Genomic DNA, 16,993 nt, shown 5'->3' with positions numbered 1-16,993 from the left:
GTCAGCAGTGGCCGATGAGAGGACCAGCCCAGGAGTTCAAATGTCACTCCTGTGTGTTGGAGGACACCGCTGGGCACCATAATCTACTCAAGTGACACATTTGTGTGCCTCTCAGTTATATCTAAACCAAAATGGGATGAAGGCCGTGACCACCAGGGGGCATTGCAGCAGCACCCCAAACCCCAGACACAAGTTGTGCTATAAATGAAAGGTTTCAGTGCACAAAGACTTCAAACGAGTCATCAGCCGACCTCAACACAATCCTCTTCTCCTTTTGCTCCTCCACACCTTCCAGGTGACCTTCGCCCTCCTTCCACCCGATGAGGTTGAGTGGTCTGTCTTATCTTGGACCCGGGAGTACTTCCAGGTCAATCAGAAGTCCCAAAAAGTACAAACTGTAAATCCCATCAGCCCCCCACCCCCCCGGTGGACCGGACCAAAACCAACAGGGCTGCCTCACGGGACTACAGGTCCCAGCATCCCCTGGGGCGTCAATACGGAGCTCCTAACCTCGGGAGGCTGCCATCTGGTGTATTGGGGGAGAAAATATTTATCAGCGCTCATCTGCCCGGTCCTTCCATTGCATTGACCTCCCAGCCGGGATGCCAGTCCCCGCATGCCATCTTTAAAAGGTTAAAGACGCGACAGTTTGTCTGTAAAGCCTTCTTGAGATGTGCAACTGAAAAGAAACCAGCAGGTCACAAAGCGGGGAGATGACACGAGAAAAAGCTGCCATGAGAGGAGAATGACAAGAGAGACGGCCACTGGCATTTGGAGACACGCGTCAGGCCAGGGTGACCCTGAGCTCCGCGTGATGTCCGCAGACAGAGAGATCGGGGTGGCCAAGTGTGAGGTCTTTGGTTTGACCGGCGTGACGGGGGCTACTTGTCCTCGCTCGTTGTCTCCCTTCCTATGCAGATGTTCAGTAAATCAGATTTTTAGACTGGCAAGAATATTAAACTTACCTGAGGGACATGGTGACATGTGACACAGCTCCAAGTGCCCAGTAAGGAATGTGAAGTTAGGTGGTCGACAGAAGGCTTAGAAAAAACGGGGCAGGGAGAGACGGAGAGGACTGGGGTGGAAGGCTTAGAGTGGGTGGTCCAGGGCCCTGTTGGGTGACCCTCACTCCGCTCAGCTGTAGACGTGACGTGGACAGGCAGGGAGTCAGTCAGGATGGCACCTGGCCTGGCATCCCTCGAGCTGTTTGAGGAGCTTTACAGGCTCAGCAGGAGGAGGGCGACAGCTGACGTCACCCAGCCAGGGGGCACGCAGGTCCTGTAAGTGAAAGGACAGAGGGCAGAGCCCAAAACACGGGAGGAGGAGGAGACGAGTCGCCCTCGTTGTGTGTGCGTTGTCTTCAGGTAAAGTGCAAGTGGGACTCACACACACACACACACACACACACGGTGGACACTCCTGCCGCTGACGCTCTTTACACCAAGTGCCTCACACAGAAGCCCTTTGGACAGTAAAGCCAGAGGACAGCAGCCAGATGAACTTTGACCTCACACAACAAATCCGAGGAAAGCGAGACACCTTAACCAAAGAGGGTCCGGGGGTCACAGAGCGACACGCCAATACTAACAGAGAGAGAAAACTCCAGTGACTGATAAGTGACTAATCATTAGGTGACATTTGGGGACGCTTGTCTAAACACAGCCAGCAACTTCACTCCCAGGCTTCTCTGAAGAGCCCCGTGATAACACATTATTAATTATTATTATTAATTATTCTTATTCTTCTTCATTATCCTGAGTTATTTGCCGACTCTTTAATCCGAGGCCACTCTCCATTGGTTTGGAGCACCGGCAGGTGACGTGACTCACTTGGGGTCCCACAGTGGTGTCAGTAGTGGGATCTGAACCCACATCCTCAGGCTTTGCCTTTAGCGTTATGCCACACTGCCCGCCCAATAAGCAGCAGCAGCAGCCACCTGAGGGGGTGGTGGGGGCGCTCTTGAGCAGAGGCTGGACGTTTGCTCTCAGTGTCACCAAATGGGCACGCGTGGCACCATTTGAAAGCTCTGACTGACGTCAATATTTGAAACAAACAAGCCAGCCAAGTCCCCTCTTTTATTAGAGCATCAAGCGCCAGTCCATGGAAGCTGCCATTCTAGCACATGTCACCCGAGGCCTTTTGTCAGGTTATATAGCGTCATCCACCGGTGTGGGGCCCTCCGATGAGGTCACTCGCACCCATCTGCAGAATGATTGAGGGTGAGATTTGAACCGGTGACCCTGGCCATCGAGTTTTAATACATCTGCCATGTGATATCCGTCATTTCTGTGACAACAAGTGTGTCATCATCGTGGTCTTCAAATGACAACCTTAACACAACGGCTGGACAAGTCGGACGTTCTGCTGCTTGTTTTTGTCTTTTATCTGCCTTTGGGTCGACGCTCAGCGCTGCCAGTGGCAGGACGTGGTGGCATCGAGTGTCCAGAGAGTCATGGAGGACACTCTGGGAGGTGCGTCTTGAGTTGTCAGCGTGGCGTTGGCATGTTCTCTTCGTGTGCCAGTAGACGTGTTCATTGCCCATTTCAAACGGACCCTGACTGGGTGGACTTGGGCGCAGTGCTGCTAGAATTGGCCGTCCACCGTGAATTGAATCAAGCGTGTCAGAGGCTGTTAGGCCACATTTTTAGGGACAGTGCCGTCACGTGTATTGAGTACTGGGAAACAGTAACCACCATGCAACACGTCACCACCCTACAGTGCCACAGTTAGGGAGCAGCTCGACCCCGACTTGAAACGTCAGGTCCAGGGTGTCATATCAGGGTCATCTATTGATAAATGCCAACTGATATAGCACATTGACAAGGCCTCACCAATCTCCACCACGGTGCACAGAACAAGCTGACTTTGTGTCTTCCAGTTTCCTTACCTGGGCGAACAACATAAACAGCGTGGCGAGGAGTGAAGACGAGGAGAGCCGAGAGCTCACTGACATGTTGGGCACGCCCATTGGCACCGAGCATACCCATCACCATGCCAGCCTAAAGCCGAGTTTGGCACCGAGGGACTCGCAGTGTTTGGCTGCTGCTTGTCTGTCCATCGGCCTGGTGACTAATCTGGTGGTCCTGGAATGGCGTTGAGGTCCAGGGTCACCCAGGGTCTCTTTCTGGAGCTGACCCCCTGATCTCATGTGAGCTCCATGAGACATTCTGGGGCTCTGCCCTTAGTCATGTAGGCCATGATGTAATAACATAAAAGGGCACCAGCTGGCCTCCCGAGTTCAAGACCATCCGTGTGACAGTCGGTGGGCTCCAATAAGATTCCTCTATCAGCCTTTTTTTTTTTTTATTTTCTTCAATTTAATTTCCTTTATTAGGTTACAGTGTCACTTGTATGCGCCATCTGTTGGAATGAAACGCGCAGACAGCAGGTTATTAGGACACACAACTACCGCCTTGGGGAATGTATGTGTATGCATTTTGTAACTCAGGATTTGCTTGACAAGTTTTATTAGGTCACAACTCGCACCCAGTGAAAGGCGCTATACAAAAGTGAACCATCGAGAATGACGGCCTCGAGTGACATTGAAGGTGTGACCGACTGTTGAATCGACGTCAGTGAGACGACGCCTCTGATTTAAGCGCTAGGCCGGATCAGCCAGTTTTCAAATACGACTCATCCTTACAAAAATGTCAAATGCACAAGAATGTGACGACGGGCTCGTTGTTTCACCTTCCAGAACGTTCTTCTAAGTCGGGCCCCTGAAGGCCCTCAGGTGGGCGTTTTCACAGTTTTAACAGTCGCGTTGTTGAGTGGCTGGCATCAGGTGACGGTGGCTTAGCCCGGCTGTTGTTGTTATCAGGTGGCTTTTTTGTGTCATTTGTCATTTCCTCTTTGAAGTGCTGAGTGACGCCGGCGATGAGAAGCGAGGACTCCTGTGTTTTAGCCTTCGGCACGTCATGCACTGCGGTGGACTTCGTCTCCTCTCCACACTTGGCGTGTCGGGACAGGTGGCACACCAAACACTTCACATCTGGACCCGTCGGCCATCCACAGGTGTTTATGTAGGGGCTGCTCAGGTGATGTGACACGGGGACACACGGCGACTCTGCAGCATGGGGCCTTTCACATGTGCAGTACCCGCCGTCCCACCTCACACTGCACAACTTTATATAGTGCCCCCCACCGTGAAGTGCAGCAGTCAGGGCACAGGCAGCTGAATCTCCCGGTTCTGGCTGGTCGACTGAGCTGGCACTTGAATTATTTCACACGTGTAGCACGGTGGCACTGGGTGTATGTAAACGCCTAAATGGGATGGCACCATGGGTGTACATGCCAGGAAAGACCACCCTCACATCTGCAATATGAGCCCCGGCAGATGTAGAGCCTCACGAGGAGCCGTGCAGTGACACAGCAGCGGTGACAACACGGCCTTCATGGTGAGCTCTGGAGGACGGGCTGTCTCCATAGAAACGGTCATCTTGTCATTTCATAGGGTGCCGCTCAAAGTGACGAGTCCCCTCCGGCAGTTGGACATTTGTGAAGTGTGACAGAGACGGCTTCTCCCTCGGGGAGTCCGCAGTGGAGGTTTCATCTTGTGGCCTTGTATAGCGCCTTTCATAGGGACAGGACGGGTCTTCTGGGACTCGATTAGATGTAGAAACGTCCCAGGCCACATAAAGCCGAAGTTACAACCTTCACACGAAAGACCTAACAAACAAACCCTGAAGCGAATGTGGCTACTCCACGCGGCTCTGGTCATATCTGCAACATCGTCACCTGCTCGGCCACCTGACACCCCCAATTTAAGGCTTCAGCACCTTATTGACCAAACAAACACTAAAATACAAACTTCAAACGCAGGCACCCGGTGGCATCTCTGCAGTAAGGCCAGGTGGGCCCTGCCTCCTGTGCCAACAGTAACTGGATGGCTTGGTAGATGTTTACTGCACCACACGCTCAGCGCGGTTTCTCATCTAGAAGGGTCTTTCACTTTGGCGTGTGTGCCTGGCTGGCGTTGCCCGGTCAGACCCGCTGTGCTCAGGTGTGCGCAGGTGCAGCCCCAGCTTTTCACCGTATGACACCATTTAAAAGGTGGTGTGGACCTGTGTGTCTCGCTGGGGTGGCGCTGGCTTCAGCACTTACAGTACGTCATGCCATCACTCCAACATGGTGGCAGTGCCCCATGAGATTTCGTGGGGGTCCCCATGGACTCTCTGCATAGTTGATGTGTTATTAGAACGCAGAACATGAGGAAGAACGGCTGGGCTACTGAAGATCGAGGGTGGGAAACCGAGGTCCACTGGCCAGGCCAAAGCCCCAGGAGATACCCGGGACCTCAATCCCCGTTTCACAGGAGTCCTTGTCTTTATCGTGAGTGACGTCGATTACTCGTCTACAGTGGGATTTACTATTAGTGGCACTTTGAACAAAAGTTGGAAACTTCAGAAGCTGCTTTGGCTGTCGACTATTTCATGTTGAGGGGTCTTTCAATTCTCACTTTTGGTGGTTGTCCTCACGTTGGCTAACAACACGTTTTCATCACTGGTGCTGGTGGCCTAATTCTTTGTCAAATGTCATGTGTGGTTTACTGAAGGCCATCTCCTTCCTCAGCCACAGCTCTGCTCTTCCACCGCTCCTCTCATGTGGCTCCAGTGACCTTTTCTGTGCTGTGCCCACTGCCTGTGTGTTCACTGTGCCAGCGTTGCCTCACACCACTCACTTTAGATCAGAGACAATGCGCTTACCCAAATTCCATGAGCCAATCCACGCCAGGATCCTTTCTGGCATCACCAGGGCCCCCCAACCCCAGCCAATGGATACAAGCCAAGGAACGGGTCTCGCAGTGCTGCCATCTCTCACACACACACACACACACACACGGTCTGCACCAGACGGCTCTGCTACCAATGACGGTCTCCGCTCTCAGGCTCCACCCATTCTGACAGCACCATCCACTCTTAGACTCCACCCCTACTAACTGTATCTCCCTCTCCCTCCCTCCATCCATCTGCCTCTCACAGGCTCCACCCTCCCATCTCTCTTTAAGGCTAGTGTGCTATTCTGACAGTCCCTCTCTCTTTGGCTCCACCCACTCTGACAGCACCTCTCTCTCTCTCTCTGTCTTTCTTTCTTTCAGGCTCAGCCCACTCTGATGGCACCTCCCCTTTTCTCTGTTTTTCGCACTTTCTCAGGCTCCACCCACTCTGTCAGCAACCTTCTCTCTCAGGCTCGGTCCACTCTGATGGCACCTCCCTTTTGTGCTCTGTTTTTCAGGGCTCCACCCACTCTGACAGCACCTCCCATCCTTCCCTCTCTTTCTCTCTAAGGCTCCGCCCACTCCGGCAGAAACCTTCTCTCTTAGGCTCGGTCCACTCTGATGGCACCTCCCCATTTTTCTCTCTCTCTCTCTCTAAGGCTCCACCCACTCTGACAGCACTTCTCCCTCTCTAAGGCTCCACCCACTCTGATGGCACCTCCCCTTCTCTCTCTCAGGGTGGGACTGGCGGAGTGGGTGGAGCCTATGTCCCCCAGTCTGTGGGCCCACCAGAGTGTTTCAGACTTTCTGGCTCAGATGCCCCTTCGGCTCACAGCCCGTCACAAACAAGTTAAGGACCCGTTTCCTAAATTTTGGGAAGGACTTTAATTTGAATTCAGCAGAACTACGTCGTGCAGCCCCCCCCCCCCATCACATTTTTTGTGCGGTGACAGGCCACCTCTATTTGATGGCTTTTGCCCATCACATGATGTTGTGGTGTCCCGTTGAGGGGCACCTGCTGTGTGTGTGACTAGGCCTCGATTGCCACCCTCCTGCTCTACAGTTTAATACTTTGACCACAAAGCTGTACGCTGCCCCCCTTTTGGAGTTTTGACCAAATTCTTTTCCAGCGAAGTCATCTGCACTGCGGCCAACGAGCTGCCTGAGGGCAGAGCCCACCAGCGGGCAGACCACTTGAGAGGTCCACGTGTGTCACTTGTGCAGTCAGGCTGACCGGTCTGACACGGCACATGATGTTCAGTTGTAGGTCTGAATTCAAATAAAAGCAAACCACACTGAGATGAAGCCCCCCCCTCTCCCCCCATTCCGGCCCCCCCTCTTCCCCTATTCAAGCCCCCCCCCCCCCTCCTCTGTCAGTTCCAGCCCTCGGCTCTCAGGGACACAAGTAGCAGTCAGACAGCCCTGACAATGTGGTCCAGCTGGAGGAGACGCAAGCCCGTAGTCGTCCCACCGTGGAATGTAAGTTTTTATCAAACGGCGTGAAGGGGGTCTGGAGGGCTCGGGGGGTTAGGGGCAGAGGAAGGGTCATTCGAGGGTCCCGAGTCAGCTGCTCAAAGGCACCAGAAAGTGTCAAGGATGAGCTGGAAGAGCACAACTGTGGAGCCTGAAAGTCGCAGACACGAACGTGCAGGGTGGGACGTGCGGGCCTGGCATCTCAGGTGCGTTAAAGCAGAAGGCAGGACCGGGGGGCTCTCAGGGTTTACTGGGTCCACAGCCTCGCTGACTTCCAGCCCGGCACGCAGTGCACTTTGTCCACTTTGTGTCCTCGTGACTGTGGCTGAACTTTAGACAGGATAAGCTGAGTCAGACTGACTGGCACCGCCTTTGACTTGGGGCAGCCACACGCTCACTTAATGACGTTGGCACATCCACCGAGTATGGTGAAACTCTTAGCTGGATATCCGACCAGCGTGCAGCTCCCCCAGGACTGATCTCGAGTCCTCAGAACCTCAGATAACACTTGATTCAGCCTGCATGTGTGCCCGTTGGCAGGGGGGACATTTACACCCTGCTGACTCAGTGGCATCAGGATGGCAATCTGACCCTTAATGTCAGCAAAACCACCAGGCCCGACCGACATCGACATCACAGGGCAGGAGCAGCAGTGCCCATCACCGAAGTGGGCACCTCGTGTTTCTCCGTCTGTTCTCTTCAACTTCATCACTTGGCTCAAATTGGTAGAGGCTGGCAAAGGTGGCACTAGCATATGACTGACACCCTGCTGCCTTCTGTTCAGCACAGACAGAACAGTCACGCCACACAAGATAGATAACTGAAGAGCTCAGCCACGGTCACCTATGCCCGAACGATTGGCACTCATGCCAGCAGATTCAGGGAGAGGTCTGCCATCAGACTGCACAGCCAATCAAAAGGAGGCATATGGAAACACAATGACTAGTGTGCATGTAGGGCACAAATCATGCCAAGGCAAGTTTACTGTCACATGTAGAGAACACGGCCCAATTCTCATTTGCAAGAGCAAAACGTGCCAGCTGGGTAAACCCAGGCGATGTGTTTCTGGGGGCACCATATGCTTGTCGGATACGGGGTCCTTCAACGTTCGGGTTCATCGTTGATTGCATATATTCTGGGGTGGAGGAGACAGGATCTCCGGCGTGGGGGCTTGGGCACAGAAGTGACATCAGTACAATAGTGTTCTGGGGTCTCGAAGCCCGTGTATGCCAGGTGCCACCCCAAGTTCCTTTGCTCATCTTAAATTGACATCACCGATGCACTTTTAGCCCCTCCCTGTCACTTCCCGCCAGTTGCCATGTATGGCTTAAGAAACGCCCCTTTTGAATATTCATGACCTAATCACCATACACATTTGGCAGTGTCCCCAAGTGATGACTTTACTTTATTGACTGTGAACTTGGGGGGGGGGGGGGGGGGGGTTACTGACATTAGGTGGGGTGGCCTGTATGGGGGGGGAGGGGATTCTGCCAAGCAGATGCACAACGTCACTTGAGGGCATTTTCTTCTCACTTTTTAAGGCACATGGTGGTAGCGGTGCTGCCTTGTAGTAAGGAGTCTGGGGGTCCCGTCCTGTCCCTGGTGCTCCCACAGTCCTAAGACATGCAAGGGGGGCGAGTTGGTGAGGTGTGTGTGTGTGTGTGGTGACCCTGTGACGGGCTGGCACTCAGTCCAGGGGTTGTTCCTGCCTGTGCCCGTTGCTTGCTAGGATGGGCTCCAGCTGCCCCCCCCCCCCCGTCAGTCTACTGCCCATCACAAGTGTCACTCACTCATTGTCACAAGTGACACCTCAAGAGGCTGACTGGAGGGAGGGACGGTGGTCTCTCATCTTTAGTCATGAAAGCAGATGTTCCCTGTGAATGACTGCTGCTCGTGAATAAGCCTGGTGAAGACCCTGTAAGTGGCTGCCAGCCTGGCACACACTCCTGGCCCATGGCGGGCATCATTACTAGCAGCTTCAGTGCACGTTTGCATTGGGGATTTGATGAGGGGACATCAGCAGCTGCTCCAGGTCCAGTGTGTTCATCCATCCAGACGATGCCCACCCAGATTTCCCTGGTGCACCTAAAGGTGGTCTGGTGGTCACCTCAGCTGGCCGATCGCACATGTACTGTACGTGACTGGTGTGGATGGTGTGGTCAGCAGCAACGAGCCTCAAGCAGTTCAAAAGGCCAGGGGAGGACATTTGTCACCTTTTATGCATGTGGAGGTGACACTAGGTATTAATGCGTGTGTGTGTGTGTTTGTGGTGACATGTGACACTTGACAGAGCAAATAAACCACGTCGTGTCACCTTGTGTGTCCTTGGTATACTCGGGTGATTCTGCTGCCCGTTTCCCAGTGCCATGAAGTGACAGCCACAGGGTGGTCTTTCTTCACACTCCACAAGTGTGTAACTAACAGAGCGTCTCCACATTTCACAAATTTGGTGGCCATCAGGTCCCCTCAGGTGCTCACTGACCCACCTGCACGTCTTGTAATTGGCACAAGGAGAACATTCCGACTTGACACAAAAGCCCCCCCAGTCCACACTCGGCCCCTCGTCTGCTTACTTTAGAAGACTCCAGAGGATGCCATCCGTTCTTGTGGCCCTCCAGGTCTCTTGGGCCTTGCCAAAGGGCGCCCCCTAGCTGTCTGGGCAGCCACCCGCGCTTGCCACGAGTCCTGCGTTAGTCCTTGGGGGTCTTGTGATCTTTCGCCTTTCTCTCGGACTCTGCTGGGTGGTCCTCATCTTGCTGCTTTATTGACCGACCGCCTTCTCTCTGTGCTTCAGCCTCCAGAGCCAGAAGTGTTCAACCCAGCTGAAGAGGTGACGGACACTGAAGATGAGGAGGAAGAGGAAGATGCCACAGTGATGGAGGAGCAGAGGAGCGTCATCTTGCACCTCCTGTCCAAGCTGAAGCTGGGCATGGACCTCACCAGGGTAGGTGGCACTGAATGAATCCTGGCGACAGTGAGGGGCCGGGCCATTCGAGTGAAATCACAGAAGGTAAAGAATGGAGCCCCCCACCCGCTGGCAGAACGTCTCCCTACTTGGCCTCACCCACGGCCTCCTTTCTCAATGGATGGCCACAGTTGCTTCGTTTGGGTCGGCGGGCGCGTGTTCTCGTGCTTGTGTGCCAGCACTCCTGGCCTTTGAAGTCATGCCAGGCTCATGTCAGCTTGGCACGAACAGATGGGTGACAGTGGCTCAAGCTCCACCTGGTGCCCAATTCTGATAACAGCAGACGAGGCCTGCAGTCATCACCCCCACTGTTCTCGGGCATATTATGGGATGTACATTTCTCTGTTTTAGGGGCTCTCTAGTCAGTACAATCCCATGTGTGCCACCAACTGAACACAAACGGTGCCTCAGGAAATCAATGAAGGAACGTTGGAGGAGGGATGAGCACATGGGCATCTCTGCCCATGTCTTGGTGCCCCCCATTTTCATAATTGCCTGTATGGTGGGCTTATAACATCCATTAATACCCCCCCCCCCCCCGCCACCAATCCATCCATTTACCCAACTTGCTTGTCCCGAGCAGGTCGCGGGGCAGCTGGAGCCAATCACAGCCATCAGCAGGCACACCACCTGGGCATGATGCCAGTCCTTCACAGAGTGAACACTTACACGCACACACCAGGGGCTCATTTAGCGTCGCCAGTCCACCCACACTGCAGGCCCGAGTCCTGACCCCCTTATAAATAAGATATAAAGAATGGACTGGCGGGCGACTCCAAGTGGGTCCTGTGCTGGGCTCGCTGACCCCTGAACTGGATCAAGCCAGTTTGAGAGGCCGATGACAGCCTTTCTAGAAGGTTCTGCTGCCACCGTCGGCCCGAGTCATTCAACTGCATGAACCTGAGACCCCCAGTTGAGATCTAAAGGGGTTTCAGCAACTGATGTGTGGTGTGATAGGAGGGGACCCTCATGGCTGCCCTTCACACTTACAAAAACTGATGTGATGTGACACGACCGGGTGGCACCGTGAACCCACACCTCCCACTGGTGCGGCTCGTGTCTCCAGCCCGGTGGGCCGCCTCTCCTCTCCTCCCTGAAAGCTGGCACCGTGTCTCCCCCTCGGCCGCAGCGCTCAGACCACCGCCAGGACGGGTACAGATCCCACCTCGACCTCCAGGCAGGGACACACAAGTTAGACCACGAGAATCGAGAGGCCATTCAGTTATTGTCACCCGCTTGTGTCACTACTGGCCATGCTGTCCCCACACCTCGGCAGAGGCAGCAGCAGGACCTGCACAGACTTTGTGACGAGGACCTTCAACGGAAGTAAAGTGTCACACATAGCAAGTCAACATGCTGGGGGGCTTTGAAACAGTCAAGGGGGATCTCACCAACGTGTGCCCACAGCTGCCAGGGTAGGCAGCTGGCACCACTGAGCTGACCGCCTGATGAACTGACTGATGGACCCTTGCTCTTTCCTGCTGGACAGAAAGCTGAAATCCACCAGGGTGGTCCGTCTATAGGGTGGTCCATCTATAGGGTGCCCACTCTGTGCCCCCCCATTTCAAACTGAATGCTCCAGTGCCCTCTTTACGCCATTTGCCTCAAGTTGCCCACTTCACTTCTCTCCATTCATTTTTAAGTGGTCTCTCGTTCTTTTTATTTATTTTTGCTAATTGTAGACCCCCCCCCCCCTTAGCCCCCCGGCATGGTGCGTTTTACAGCGTAAGCCGTTTTCAGGGTGACATTCATTAGCCTTTTAATGGCTTCGCCGTACGCCTGCGGTGTCAGCAAAGCGCTGCGCGGCTTTTCTCCGTTTTCTGCTGCAGCGCCAAGTCGCTCGCCCGCCCGTCTTGCGTTTGCTTTCGACTTTTGTCACCTGATCAGCGTTGAGCTTTTGGCGGACGATGACAATGACAAGTGTCTCCTGGGGATGGGTGACAAAGCAGCACTGCTATTTACTTATGGGACGCAACTAAAGAACACCCAGGAGGTCAAAGGGCAGACGACGAGGTGCTCAAAGCCCACTGGAGCCCCCCAGAGTGCCCAGGTGGTCAGGACGGCAATGGCAGAAGGTGGCGGGTGGGCTTCCTGCCATCCAGGGCCCTGTGACGTGTTCTTCATCGGTCACCGAGTCGGGGTGGGTCGTGTAGATTGCAGGGTGGTCCTTCTGTGCCCAGCGCCTCTGCATCAGTGGTGGTGGGACGAGGACACGGCCTAAAAGGTGGCCTGGACAGACGGGCAGCATGTCTGGCAAATGAGACCACCGTTAACAGGTCTTCAGTTCAGTGATGTCTGGACCTTTGGTCTGACTTGTACAGAGGCGGTGGTGACAGTCGTGTCACATCAGGAGGGATGAGATAAATGATTTGAGCAGAGATGACAAGACCCCAAATCAGCAGGCTCAAAGCCCCTCACATCAGCTTACTGGCAGATTGGGGTCTTTGTGTCCAAAGGGGGAACACCTTGCCAAACATCCCACCATTTTTTATACTGGTGGTGGGGAGGGGACACTGCCACCACATAATGTGTGACGACCGCCCAGACCATAGACGCTACGGCCCACTGTGCACAAAACGGCGGAGATCTGAAAATAAGTGACAAGTGACAAGCTTGGAGAACTCAAGACAAACAGAGTAGTCCAAGTGACTTCTCGAGGTCCCCACCTCACAGCCCACCCCCATGACCTTTCAATCTCCTCCAGGGGTCCCTTACAAGCGTCTCTCCTGTTTGCAGGTGGCACTGCCAGCTTTCATCTTGAAGAGGAAGTCCCTGCTGGAGATGTACGCCAACTTCATGGCCCACCCGGACATGTTCCTCAGCATCACGGCGGGCTCGAGCCCCGAGGAGCGGATCATCCTGTTCGTCGAGTACTACCTGACCGCATTCCACGAGGGCTGGAAGGGCACGGTGGCCAAGAAGCCCTACAACCCCACCCACGGCGAGACCTTCCACTGCTCCTGGGACGTGCCAAAGGACAAGGTGAAGCCCCTGGCCACCGGCGGCCCACCGGCTGCCACCCACGAGGAGGACCCCAGCGACTGCTACAAGCTGCGCTTTCTGGCCGAGCAGGTGTCTCATCACCCGCCGGTGTCGGGCTTCTACTGCGAGTGCAAAGAGCGGCGGCTGTGCGTCAATGCCCACGTGCTGACCAAGACCAAGTTCCTGGGCATGTCTGTGGGCATATCCATGGCGGGCGAAGGTAAGGCGACCTCTTCTGGTTATTCTCTAGCTAGCGGGTGTCAAATCCTTCGTGGAGTAGATGTTGTGGCATCTCGTTTTATACCTGAACCAACGGAAATACAAAGAGGGCGGGCAGGTGGGCAAGGGGGCACAGCTGCCAAGTGACCGAACTATCGCGCAGCACAGCTCAGTATGGCGTCCACTTGCTTTGGTGTCCTCTGTTCCAGTGATGACAAATACCACCCAAAAGGACAGGGGGGTGGGCACTTCTGGGTGCCACACCAATGTCAAATGTAGGAACCTGAGGTCACAAAGTGACCTTTGATACGCACAACAGCAGGACGAGTCATGGCACACAGCATTGACTCCTGGTGGGTACACCCGTGCCTCACTCAGTCTCTGCCCCCCAGGACAAGACACCCTGGACAGGAGAGGACCATGTAATGGTGACACCTGGGTGACAGCACGGCCTCCTGCTGACCTTTGTACCCTTCGTCTCTAAGTGAGAGCCTTAGCCCCCCCCCCCCCCCCCGGTGCCCTGTCTGGTAAGTGGCATAATGTTGAAGAGCTCCCCCTATTGGCTCTCCTTGTCCCAGGCCAGAGTGCAGCTGGCACAGTGGTGGGCATCAGAGCAGCTGAGTTCAGTGACTGCAAGGGGGTCTTCTTTTCATAGTGGACCCCAGCCTGTCCTACCTGCCTTTGAGTATTGCTCCTTTTATTATATAGCGCCTTTCACACCTGTCAGTCTGGTTGCTCTGCTGGTGCCACTCTTGGCACCCCTCTTCACTGGGGGGGGGGGGTCTCCATAGTTTTGAATCTTCTAGCACCTTTGGCCAACTACCCCCCCTATTATATAGTGCCTTTCATAAGCATTAGATAATGCCTGGCATAGCGAGTGGTCTGTTATATAGCGCCATGATCTACGTGTATTCTGTTAGATGGCGCCTTCTTTTTCTTGTGTCTTTCTGGAGCCGAGGTTCACCACTTCACCCTCACTATGCCATCAGTTACATAGCGCCTTTGACCACCTGTCTACCTCTCCGTCATACAGAGCCTTTGACTGACCCTTTCGGTGGCCGAGGGCTGGGCACAAATTGTTGGATTCCGAGTGGGAGGAGGTCGAGGCTCCGATGCCCACCCTGTTGCAGCAGTCAGGCAGACGGGCGCCGGTGCCCCGTGACGTGGTGGTCCTCTCCCCGCCTCACCCACTTGCTCTTCTTTCTGTTTTGGCAGGTGTCCTCTTCCTCCTGGAGCACGATGAGGAGTACGTCTTCACACTGCCCTGTGCCTACGTGCGCTCCATCCTCACCGTGCCCTGGATGGAGTTGGGGGGCAAAGTGACCATCAGCTGTGCCAAGACAGGCTACTCAGCCTCTGTGACGTTCCACACAAAACCCTTCTATGGGGGCAAAGTGCACAGGTATGGCATATGGGGGGGGGGGGGGGGGGGGGCACAAGCCACAAACATTAAAAGATGCAGTGGTGGCACAGGACTCTTCCTCCTCTGCCGCCCCGAGAGGCCTGTTTTTCAGTTTTTGTTGCTCCTCAACACTGTGAAGGTCAGCCAGGGTGGGGGGCACACAGGACACCGGTCTGTTTATATATTATATTATATATAGCGCCTGTCATATCTGACTGTGTCATACTTAAAACGAGCATCAGGGGGACAAATGACAGGGTGGCACCACGGCCGTGAGGACAGTCAAATACTGGGCCTGCCCATCATGTCATGTGATCAAAAGGGCGTTGGCAGTCACAGGTGCCTGCGCTGTGGGCAGCCTGGGGGTCCGCAATGACGACAGCATTTAAATTGTAGGCATGAGAGTGAAAGGCGTCAGTTTAGACGGAGAGCTGCCAAGAGCACCAACTTCACAGGGTGAAAGGCGCAATAGAAAATAAGAGAGAGAGTAAAGTGAAAGGCGCTATATTATTAGAATCATATTATTATTATTATATATTATTGAATGTCCCCTTGGGATTAATAAAGTTTCTGTCTATCTAACAATGGCCAGACGTAGAACAACGCGCCATCTAACAGGCTCTCTCTCTGGGGGCACAGCCAGGCCTCCCTCCCACCCTCTGTCCTCACTCTGTGCTTTCCATGGGGACTTCAGGGGGTTCTGTCATCACGAGGGGGCAGACAGCGCACAGCTCCATTTATGGAAGGCCTCGCCTGACCCCTTTGTTTGTGTCCGGCAGGGTGACGGCCGAAGTCAAAGACCACGCGAGCAACACCATCGTGTGCAAAGCGCAGGGCGAGTGGAATGGCACCTTGGAGTTCGCCTACAGCAGCGGGGACACCAAAGTCATCGACACCAGCAAGCTGCCCGTCATCAAGAAGAAGATCCGCCCACTGAAGAAGCAGAGCCCCTACGAGTCGAGGTGAGACCCAATCACAATCCACAGGGAGTCCACACTGGAGACACAACTAGGGGGCCACAGCCAGGACCACCCTGTCGTTTAATGTCATCTGATGGCCATGGCGCGACCACGACTGCCACTCCCATGTCACTTCTGATTGTCCCTCCATCGTGAGCTCCACTGAGCGTCTGATTCGTCGCCCCTATTGGTCAGCACCGCCCACTGGGCTTCATGAATATGCTAATTAGAGCCGGCCCCCTACACCAGACATTCACTTGCTGCAGTCCGAGGTGGCAGAGTCCCCAATGGATGGGCTGGAGGTGGCCGGCCGGGGGGTCCCATCGGGTCCACCTATGTGATTGTCCAGCATTTTCATCTGCGTGATCCGAGTGTAACTGCAGACTGCAGTAGCTACGAGGTCAGTCATGTGATCACCAAACGCCCTCGATGTCCGTCACGTAACGCCCACCGCATTAGGGCCCTGTTACACTCGGGGTGTTGGAGGGCATTTTGTGACGGACATCATGGGCCTCACCTGATCTATTGTCATAGGACCCTTCTCGAGCCCAGCGACTCGACCCCAGTGGTCTACAGCGAGACTCCCGTGTGGTTGAGCTGACAGACCACTGAACGCTCGGCCACCAACACGAGAGAGAGACGCCCGTCTGTGATGGCTCGCGTCTGTCATTCCATGAGAAAATAAAAAACTAAAAGAAACGAGACGGCGGCTGAACTCGTGTGGCACAAACAGTCAGAGAGCCGTGCCACCCACTTGGGAGGGAACTGCAAACAACGAGCTTCCCTGCGATTCCTCGTCCTCAAGCTCAGTAAAATGTCACTCGCCCAGTGATGGCCCTCCTGTCCCATTCAGGGGACCACCCTGTGAGGTGGGCAAAGCAAACCTGAAAACTTTAACCAAACGCTGGCCACTTGGCTATAGGCAAGTGTGCCCACCCACCAGGTGACTGGACGGGGAATGTGCCATCAGAACACGAGGACGACTCACAGCTGCTGTCCACTCTTTGTTTGGCAGGCGTGTCTGGCACGGCGTCACCAGCGCCCTGAGGGAAGGCGACCTCGACGCGGCCACCGAGAGCAAGAATGTCATCGAGGAGCAGCAGCGGGCCCACGAGAGACTGAGGGTCACCAACAACATCGACTGGAAAGCCAAGTACTTCAACAAGGAGGTGAGCGTCCTGTCCGACTGTGTGCTGTAATGTGCTGGGCATTGGGGGGGCACACAGGCGATTGACCTAATATAGCGCCTTTACTCATTCAGTCGCCCTAAGCCACTA

General features: G+C 54.6%; 1 protein-coding gene across 1 annotated transcript in view; it reads left to right on the top strand.

The window, feature by feature from the left end:
* Window positions 1-16,993, top strand: part of osbpl10b (oxysterol binding protein-like 10b) — a 96,487-nt gene that overhangs the window by 76,789 nt on the left and 2,705 nt on the right. The window contains exons 8-12 of the mRNA XM_028817850.2: window positions 9,984-10,133; window positions 12,891-13,356; window positions 14,571-14,757; window positions 15,537-15,719; window positions 16,732-16,885. Of these exons, the coding sequence (XP_028673683.1) occupies window positions 9,984-10,133; window positions 12,891-13,356; window positions 14,571-14,757; window positions 15,537-15,719; window positions 16,732-16,885 (1,140 nt within the window). The remainder of the gene's footprint in view (window positions 1-9,983; window positions 10,134-12,890; window positions 13,357-14,570; window positions 14,758-15,536; window positions 15,720-16,731; window positions 16,886-16,993) is intronic.

This window comes from Erpetoichthys calabaricus, chromosome 13 (genome assembly GCF_900747795.2).
Source record: "Erpetoichthys calabaricus chromosome 13, fErpCal1.3, whole genome shotgun sequence".
Classification (NCBI taxonomy): Eukaryota; Metazoa; Chordata; class Cladistia; order Polypteriformes; family Polypteridae; genus Erpetoichthys; species Erpetoichthys calabaricus.
The sequence above is the reverse complement of the archived record's forward strand: the minus strand, read 5'-3'. Positions and strand labels throughout refer to the sequence as shown.